The sequence below is a fragment of the Python bivittatus genome, unplaced genomic scaffold (assembly GCF_059951505.1).
Source record: "Python bivittatus isolate LINGU-HERP-01145 unplaced genomic scaffold, Pbiv_v1 ctg000430_np1212, whole genome shotgun sequence".
NCBI classification, from domain to species: domain Eukaryota; kingdom Metazoa; phylum Chordata; class Lepidosauria; order Squamata; family Pythonidae; genus Python; species Python bivittatus.
The window spans coordinates 1,900,930-1,910,485 of record NW_028277071.1 but is presented as its reverse complement, the minus strand read 5'-3'; the positions used below and the strand labels follow the sequence as shown (position 1 = coordinate 1,910,485).

At 36.7% G+C, this 9,556-nt stretch overlaps 2 protein-coding genes across 2 annotated transcripts; both read left to right on the top strand.

The window, feature by feature from the left end:
* Window positions 1-314: 314 nt before the first annotated feature.
* On the top strand, window positions 315-3,881 carry LOC148215238 (vomeronasal type-2 receptor 26-like). The gene is made up of 3 exons (XM_088143923.1): window positions 315-526; window positions 2,034-2,325; window positions 3,846-3,881. Exons 1-3 carry the CDS (start codon window positions 315-317, stop codon window positions 3,879-3,881), a joined length of 540 nt encoding a protein of 179 aa, XP_088000049.1.
* Window positions 3,882-4,045: 164 nt separating this feature from the next.
* LOC103057555 (vomeronasal type-2 receptor 26-like) lies at window positions 4,046-9,301 on the top strand. The gene is made up of 4 exons (XM_088143922.1): window positions 4,046-4,873; window positions 6,466-6,681; window positions 7,383-7,509; window positions 8,400-9,301. Exons 1-4 carry the CDS (start codon window positions 4,046-4,048, stop codon window positions 9,299-9,301), a joined length of 2,073 nt encoding a protein of 690 aa, XP_088000048.1.
* The last annotated feature ends 255 nt before the right edge of the window (window positions 9,302-9,556 follow it).

Genomic DNA, 9,556 nt, shown 5'->3' with positions numbered 1-9,556 from the left:
GTTTTATATGCACCCCGGCCTTCTGTCAATAGTAAAATTAGGGAGAAGGGAATGGGAGGGCTCTGTTACTTGGGCCAGCTTTTCTCTCATAATGCATACATCAGATTTCAAAAGTTGGCTCTCAGGTGGCCCTCAAAGCCTGCTTTGTAATTTGAAGAAGAGAAAGGACAGAGAGGATACAAAGCCCTCTGGGAAATAAAGCTGTCAGACATCCAATCACTCAGATTGAAATCTGGCCAATGGTCGTAATAATGTAGCAGAGAGAAATGGGAGAGTTCATGTGCAGAGGAAACATTGTCATCAGAATAGGAGTAATGCTGGTTCTGTTTCTTTTCCTCTTTCTCCCCAAAGGGGTGAGCAGCATGCATGCTTTTTCATGCACTGGACATGATCCTCTGTATATCCCACATGAATGGTATGAACCAGGCAATTTCCTCATTGGTGGGATCATGTCTCATATCCATTATATTTTCTCCAACATTTTGTTCAACAAACACCCTTCTCAGGAGTCAATTAACATCCCAATGTAAGAAATTTTCACCACCCCCACTCTACATGCTAGCCCCATAAAAATGTTTATTATTTTACTGTTTTTTCGTGTTTATTTGACTGTTTGCAAAGTACTTAATTTTGGAAAGATGGATGGATGGATGGATGGATGGATGGATATAGACAGCAGTCATTTGTTGATAAGAAAATGAAATGTTCAAGCTTCACTGTGAGGAGAATCTGCTCATATTATCAATAGAATATTTGGGAATCCAACTGTATTCTCCTTTAGTACATAGAAGGGAATTATTCCAGAAGGGACACAATGGCACAAAATCTGTGGACTCAGTTCAACCCTGAGCTACATATATTCTCTTCTATTGGACACAAAATCTTCACAGATCCCTATTTCTTTTTCCTCGCTGCTAGCTGTAATACATAGTTTTGAGTTTTCCCATTACAGAAGGGGACAATGGAAGAATAGTTTTTATTATGTCACAGTTGCATTTATAAAGGGATATGGCACCCATTATTTTGAATTTCATAGGGAATACATGGTTTGAAAGTGGAAGAAAAAAAATTAAAAAGTATAAAACATTTTGGAAAGCAATCATAGGATAAGATACTTAATGATCAGGACCACTTATGCTGGGTTTAAATTCTTCCTTCATATTAGGGCTTTCAATAAATATCAGAAGTGGTGAGTCCAAATGTCCTCAACAATCTAAGTTTTGTTAGCTGTTTTTTCTGTATTCATTCTTACTTTAATTATCTATTTGTGGCTTAGTTTTCATATCCTTTTGATATGTATTTCTTTTGGCCAATCTGCTCTTCTTAACAAATTCTTTCCTTCCCCCCATCTCTTGTTTCATATTTGAGACTTCACTCATAAAAATTTCACTCATATTTTCAGATATACAATTCCACTAATGACACCATTTCTGTGGAAAAAATACACTTCATCAGAAACATTAACTCTGGTTATTTGTTCTTATATTCATATACAAGAGACATTGTTTTAAGTTTCTATGCACATACTGTAAACAGATTTGATCCTGCTGAGATGATTCCTTAGTAATGGCTTTAAACACTCTGCCAGTTTCATGAGAAAATTATCTGGACAGGCCAGCTTAAGCTCCTCAGTGTAATCAATACTGAGGTAGAAGAACCAGCAGTCTGACTCATTAAAAAGCAGTATAACCATCCATGGCTTTCCAGTTTCAAGCTATCAAAAAGAAGAAAGTGGAAATAAAATTGTGTTCTGACAGCTCCATGCTGCTGAGAACTGCTCTGAGAAGTCACAGATATTATTTGGGTTAAAAACTGATCCAAGCATATGAAAGCCTGAAGCCACAATCTACTCCAGGGTAGCCACAATACATTTTCAAGTAGGATGCTAATCTGATTAATTTTACTTAAATTGTGCTCCTTTTGTATAGTGAGGCGCATAGAACTCTCCATTCAAAGCTATATCAATAGTGTCATAAAGTGATTTTGTGTACTATTTAAAACTATCATCTAACAAAAAATTCCTCCATTTCCAGAGTGGTGACCAAGTTCTACCAGCATATCCTAGCCTTGGTCTTTGCTATTGATGAGATCAATGACAATTCCAAGATTTTACCCAACATTACTCTTGGGTTCCACATCTATGACAGCTACTCTGATTCAAGGATGACCTACCGTACCATTTTGGACTTGCTCTTCACCATACAAGGGTTCATTCCAAATTACACATGTGGCAGCCAGAAAAATGTAATAGGAATTATTGGAGGATTTGGCTCTGATACAACCTCACGCATGGCAGATATCTTACATCTTTATAAGATTCCACAGGTAATACTAACACACGAAATGCAAAAGAATTTCTCCATTATTATTAATTCTTCTCCTTTATTAACACTAGCAATTTAATGGTCCTTTAGGGTGACATGATGAGGTATAAATAAAAGGAGCTGAAATAGTTTCAATATTTATCATATGCATAAATATGTACACTGGATTCAGATTGTGTCATACCATGATGAATGGGTTTAAATTAGACATGACTAACTTGAATATTAGAGAGCCAGTTTGGTGTAATGGTTAAGGTGCCAGGCTAGAAATCAGGAGACCATGAGTTCTAGTCCCTCCTTAGAAATGAAGCCAGCTGGGTGACCGTGGGTCAGTCACTCTCAGCCCTAGGAAGAAAGCAAGGGCCAACCACTTCTGAAATCTTGGCAAGAAAGCTGCAGGGGCAGGTCACCAACTCAAAGGAACTCTTCTACCAAAAAAGTGATTTCACTGCATCTGCAATTGCTTTGAGAAATGTGATAATTTACTTAAGATGTTGAACCAAGATAAATATATGTGATGGACCTCAATCAAAATTTACCTACTTAGAATCCAGTATTACTTATATTACTGGAAGCAGGATAGGAAGTGTATTGACACTTCTGAACTTTGGTATTGGAGAAGACTCCCGAGAATACCATGGATAGTCATGAAAACAAACAAATTGATCATCAAATAAATCAACCCAGAGTTCTCATTCAAGGTGCAAATGACCAGGCTCAAATTATCCTACCTCACAAACTTTAGGTGAAGACCTAGTTCTGTAGAGAAGGCATTAATGCTGGGAAAAGTGGAAGGAGGGTAGATGGACTCAGAGTGGTGGTGAGCACACAGTTGGAAGACCTGAAAGAACAGGTTAGGGACAGATCATCATGGAGAAAATCTATCTATGTGGTTGCTAGGAGTCAAAAATGACTTGATGGTACAAAATCAATCAATCAATTACTTATATTAATCAAGTGTATAAGTACAATAAGCCATCACTTATATTAATCAGGAATTAATGTTTATCTTGAATGAAATAACACTATGCATTAATTCAACAGGTAAAAAATTCATTTGTTAGCTATAAACATCAAAGAAATCATCTATTATGCAGCTGCTGTTATAACAGGCAAATCTTTTCTACTTCGATATTTCTTCCTGACAGAGTGGTTTTCATCCTGATGAGCACTCAGAAAAAAAAATAAAAGTTTTTTTTTATGAGATGTAATAGAGATTTTAAACATTATACTTTCAGAGTACTATTTTAGAAAGTTATACTTTTCAAATTACTATTTTAACTTTTAAATTTGAGTTCGAACTATTTAATATACTATTTAATTTTCATGTTATTCTTATCTGAAAAGTTTCCAAGTGCAAATATTATTCAAACAATGGTTTCTTGCTCCTGAGTGAATATATTTTGGGGTTGTCATTGTTGTGGTTGTTGTTATGAATTACAGCTACTAATCTTCAGAAGATCAGCTTCCTTTCTTCTTTGCTTTTCTGGCAAATTCTTTTTGTCTGATTGCATTTCACAGTTCTGTGTAAGCCACTTCACTGATATTTCTCGATAAGAAAAAGTGTGCATAAATAAATAAATGAACCAATGATTTGTGAGAAAGAACAAACTACAATCCCTGTTTGAAATATTTGCATTTTTTTTTCTTTTGAAAAGATTTCATATGGCTCATTTGAACCAGCATCCAATGATCAGAGCCATTCCCCTCCTTTTCTCCGCATGGTTCCTAGTGAATTACTTCAGTACCGTGGACTTGTCCAATTGCTTCTGTATTTCCAATGGCGGTGGATTGGACTCATGGCTATAGACGATGAGAGTGGAAATTATTTCTTACGAACTGTTGAGCAAATGCTTTTACAGAGAGGAATCTGTCCAGCTTTCTCAGTAAGGTTGACAAAACATATCTATTTTTTTGATAAAATAGACACAATGGTCTTTGACAGACTGAACATTCTGAAGAATTTTAGGTTAAGTACAGTCAAAGTCGTCATTATTCATGGAGAAACTGCATCAATTACATGGTTAATAGTTGCTATAGAAACAACTCAAACCATCCAATCTATATTTCCACAGGAAAAGGAGAAGTACAGTGCAACAAAGGTATGGGTTACCACAGCTCAAATTGATTTTACCTTATTTCACTTTCAAAAGATTCTTGATGTTAAAATCCAAATCTTCCATGGTGCTCTTTCTTTCAACATTGATTCGAAGCAAATTCAAGGTTTTCAACAATTTCTTGAGATTGTAAATCCTTTTTGGGAAGATGGAGATGGTTTTATCCATGATTTCTGGCAACAAGCGTTCAGTTGTTTCCTTTCCAAAACTGATGTGTTAAGTCTCATCTTTGGACAATGTACTGGAAAGGAAACATTAGAGAGTCTTCCTGCACCATTCTTTGAAACTACCATGATTGGCCATAGTTATAGTATCTATAATGCTGTCTATGCATTGGCTCATACATTACATGCAGTGTACTCAAGCAGAGTCAACCACAGACTATCGGAGCATGGAGGCAGACTGTCACCTCAGAATATAAAACCTTGGCAGGTAATGTTACTTGAATGATAAAAGGCAATAGTTAAAAAAATGGAAAGATCCATCTGACCTTTTCTGTTCTTGGAGGCTGAGTGGGGTCATATCCAGTTGGCACTTTAGTTGGGAGATCACCAGGAGATCCCAAAAGTGTAGGGTAGATTTTGAAAGGCAAAATGGCTCCATACTGTTACCAAAACCCTGCATGGACTTGTGAGTTGAGCTCAACTTGAGCAAGTCTTTACCTTCTTCACTACTTGGACAAACAAGTCAACCACTGGTTAGAATGCCATTGATTACTACTAGAACCAAAGCACACTTTATATTAAGAATATAGGTACACTGATTTTTATTGCTTTGATGGATTGGTTTTTATTTCATAATTTAAGGACTTAGGTTTTTATTGGGAACACTTTAAATAGGGCAAAGAAATGGTTAATAATTCTGTTGTGAACTACAACTTCTCAAGTAATCACCAACTCTCACACCCTTATATAATTAGCGGGGAATGAGGATTTCTTTTCATTTTTTTTTCCAATCCAATACACTGTGAGGGAAAATGATACAATGGAGAATTAGGATTCTATCTGACTGTCCAGCAGTGGGATTGCTGCCTGAAAACGCAACAGAACTAAGCCATATTTGATATGGAGGGGATAAGCCAGCAAAAGAAAGAAGGCTTTTGAAAATGGACCCAATCTACCCCAAAAAATCAGGGGGAAAAAAACCATTGAGAAGCAGCTAAGAAGGTTGCCAACAGTTCCATTTTATGCTTCCCAAGATATCTTTCTTCTAGATCACATGACCAAGAGTGGAGCTATTATTAAAGTGCTAGAAAGAATTCCAGAAACTATGTTTTGCAGACCTTCCCTAACTTGGTTCCAAGTGAATCATACATTGTTCCATGAAAACTTGTAAGGACAGGGCCTAAATACCCCCGAAGGAAGCTATTCATGCAAAGATTGTCTTCCTGCTCCCCAAAGTATCTTTATTAAATAGCAAATAAGAGGATGTTCTGTTGATATCAGCTGGCAATTTACTCCATGTAGAAATGGACAATTTCCAGTCCATGGCTTAATTCACACCTATAAGGTAATCATAGGGATATATCTATGATATCATCCCAATCTTCCAACATTCTTCTTCACTTCTGGAGCAGGCTACTATCTTTTCCCCAAGTAATTTGTCCATCTGATAAAATTCAATCCCTTTCTGGAATGCCTGGAATTGAGATATTTCTAGAAAGTTTATTCCGTGCTAGTCCCTGAATCAATAAGTCTGCTTCTCACTGCAAAGCTTAGAAAAGATTCCTCTCCTTTCTCTAGGATTCATGTTTGTAGATATGTATGAATGCACATAAAGGAATGGTGTGTAGGTATATTTGAGTGAAGGGAATATTCATGTGCTTTCTCATCTGAGCTTTGCTAGTTAGGGGTAAGTCCTAAACTACTCCCAGAACTTACTACTTAATCATTTAAAGAAAAGAATAGAATTCCAAGTAAACCTTTATTATTTTAGTCAGTGCCCTTCAAACAAGAGCCATTTGGAAAAAAAGAGAAAGCATGTTGCTATCTTTTATATTATATTATTTTTCCTTCTTCATGCAGCTTCATTCATTTCTTCAGAGGATTTCATTCAACAATAGTGCAGGAGATGAAATCATGTTCAATGAACTTGGAGAACTGGCAGGTGGATTTGATATTACAAACTTGGTCACTTTTTCTAATCATTCCTATATCAAGGTCCAAGTCGGAAGGCTGGATCCTCACAAAGGATTCACTATTAATAAGGACGACATTGAATGGGAGAGAGATTTCACTCAGGTGGGAAAATAGCTGTACTGTTTTTGAAAGATCAATATTCACCCCCAAATGATGCCACTAGAGCTGAACAGTGATCCCTAGTCCAGCCAAGACTTTATTGACCCCACAGAAAGTTCATCCTACAAAGAAAATAAAGAACCAGCTGAACTGGAAACATACACTGGCTGAGTATCCAGAAGACAGTAAATTCCAAGCCCAGGTTAACAAACATAACTCCTGCATTCATATAACACGTTAGACCTGAACAAATGAGCCAGTATAATGACTTAGCACAATGGCCTGTTTCATGCAAAATGCTGAGATAATGGCCAAGTTCTACAACAGGCTGAACCCCCAGTTTTATTTTAACCTAACTTATCATATTGTGTAAACTCACTGTGCTGCTCCAGTAGAACCTATATAAGTGACAATAATTGGAAAGAATTAGTTATCCATACCTGCTTTAGAAATCTGGCAGAAATTCTTAAATCAGTGCTTTTTTTTTAAAATTTATTTAATGCTGTTTTACTTGAAACATCCATCACTCTAAGTATGGAAATCCTAATCTTTTTCTGTTTGATGCTGCATAGAAGAGATACAGTTTCCCACTCTCAAACATACGGTAGATGGTTCCTCCAAATACTTCTAGTGAAACATCAAACATGAGATGAAATCTGTAAGAATTTCCTTAATGCTAGAGCAATTTCTATATTTTTGGATAGGTACCACCTCTTTCCTTGTGTAATGAAAAGTGCCATCCTGGCTACAGTAAGAAAAAGAAGGAGGGGGAGAAATTTTGCTGCTATGATTGTGCTCCATGTCCAGATGGGATGTTCTCAAACCAAGAGGGTAGGACATATTGTGCTAAGTTATAGCAAGTGGTTCAGAAAAAATGCAAGAAGCTGTTCTCCAGATTCAGTATATGAAGTATTTCTTTAAAAAATTAAAGGATTGTGGAACGTAGCTTTTCCTTGCTTTGTAGATATTTATTTATAGAAATCAGTTGCTGATCTTCCAACATTTCCCCACTGGCATTTGACTATTAGAAGCAACCTTTTCAGGACAAATGAAAAATGAACTTCACAAATAATACTGATGTGTAGCCCATTTAATAACAGCTAATCTTCTAATCTGGAAGATAATTGAGTATAATCATTAGAGACTGACAGTATGACAGCTCAGAATCAAGACAGCATGAATAAATGAGAAGAGAGAGTAATAAATGTAGTCTTCTAGCTAAAAGGAGACAGAAGTGGCAATCCATTCTGTAAGGATCTGTTCTGTAAGAATGTAGTTGTTTGTATGATTAATTGAAAATTGCCTTTGTGGGTCCCAAGCAAAGCAACTATTTGTCCATTTTGAGGCATGTAATATGAGGATTTAAAAAGTAGCAATTGCCAAAAGCTACTAGAAAACTATTTACAAGTCATGGAGAAACTTTCTGAACTGATCCAAAGGATTTGTTCCTAAACCATGAGATAGAAAGATGGATCTGCAACCTATCCAAAAGCAAAGGGAAGAAAGACAAATAGCAGTATTAACCACATACTCCAGTCAGTAAATAAATAAAACAGCTTTACCTACAAATAATATGGCAACATCCAGGGCCATTTAAAATAAGAATATTTTGCTACATGACATTAACTGTATGAATATACAGCTGGGTCTCTGTAAACATGTTACACCAGAGGATGTGAATTATGATTCTTTCTGAATAACTGTATGTTTGTTGATTTCAGATACAGAAACGTGTTTCAGTTGTCCAGAGGATCACTATCCAAACAAATTCCAGGATCAATGCATTCCTAAAATTCCAAACTTCCTCACTTTTGAAGATACTTTGGCTATCATTGCAACTTTCTCAGCGCTTTTACTGTCTCTGATCACAGTTCTAGTGCTAGGCATCTTCCTGAAGCACCACGATACTGCCATTGTCAAAGCCAACAATCGAAGTCTCACCTACCTTCTTCTCATCTCCCTCCTCTTGTGTTTCTTCTGTTCCTTGCTTTTTATTGGAAGGCCAAGCCAAACAACCTGTTTTCTTCGCCAAACCACGTTTGGCTTCATCTTTTCTGTGTCCCTCTCTAGTATATTGGCAAAAACCATTTCTGTGGTCTTAGCTTTCATGGCTATCAAGCCAGGATCCAAGATGAGGAAATGGGTGGGGAAAAGACTAGCCTATTCCATTGTGTTCACTTGCTCCAAATTTCAAGCAGGAATCTGTGTTCTGTGGCTGGCAATTTCCCCCCCATTTCCTGATGTGGACATGCACTCAGTGACTGAGGAAGTAATTGTTTTATGTAATGAAGGCTCAATCACCATGTTTTATAGCATTTTGAGCTACTTGGGCTTCCTGGCCATTGTCAGTTTCACTGTGGCCTTCCTAGCCAGGAAGCTGCCAGACAGTTTTAATGAAGCCAAGTTCATCACTTTCAGCATGCTGGTGTTCTGCAGTGTTTGGTTGTCATTCATCCCAACCTATTTGAGCACCAAAGGAAAATACATGGTGGTTGTGGAGATCTTCTCCATCTTGGCCTCCAGTGCTGGATTACTCAGTTGCATCTTTTCCCCTAAATGCTACATTATTGTGCTGAGGCCTCAGTTAAATAACAGGGAGCAGCTGATACGAAGAAAGCAATAAATCAAAACAGTTTGGGGAATCATTCATATCCTTGGTATTTTGCACCAATAAATGAATAAACAGTCTATCAAAGTTTTATAAGGTAGTGTTTAATAATCCATTCATTATTCTTACTTATACGTTCTATAAACAGTATGTATATAGTCAAAATCATGACTTTTCCAAGTAGACCACAAACTTGTTAACATTAAGAATCAACAGTGTATTACAGAGGTACCAAAAATGCAAGATGGCGGCTATGTTATCACAATAAAA

Excerpts from the sequence above, each read along its gene's own strand:
- LOC103057555 (XM_088143922.1), top strand. The coding sequence starts at position 4,046 with ATGGTTCCTAGTGAATTACTTCAGTACCGTGGACTTGTCCAATTGCTT. Across the intron at positions 4,874-6,465 it reads AGAATATAAAACCTTGGCAG|CTTCATTCATTTCTTCAGAG; the intron begins GTAATGTTACTT and ends TTCTTCATGCAG. Across the intron at positions 7,510-8,399 it reads GATGTTCTCAAACCAAGAGG|ATACAGAAACGTGTTTCAGT; the intron begins GTAGGACATATT and ends TGTTGATTTCAG.
- LOC148215238 (XM_088143923.1), top strand. The coding sequence starts at position 315 with ATGCTGGTTCTGTTTCTTTTCCTCTTTCTCCCCAAAGGGGTGAGCAGC. Across the intron at positions 527-2,033 it reads GAGTCAATTAACATCCCAAT|AGTGGTGACCAAGTTCTACC; the intron begins GTAAGAAATTTT and ends CTCCATTTCCAG. Across the intron at positions 2,326-3,845 it reads ATCTTTATAAGATTCCACAG|TTCTGTGTAAGCCACTTCAC; the intron begins GTAATACTAACA and ends TGCATTTCACAG.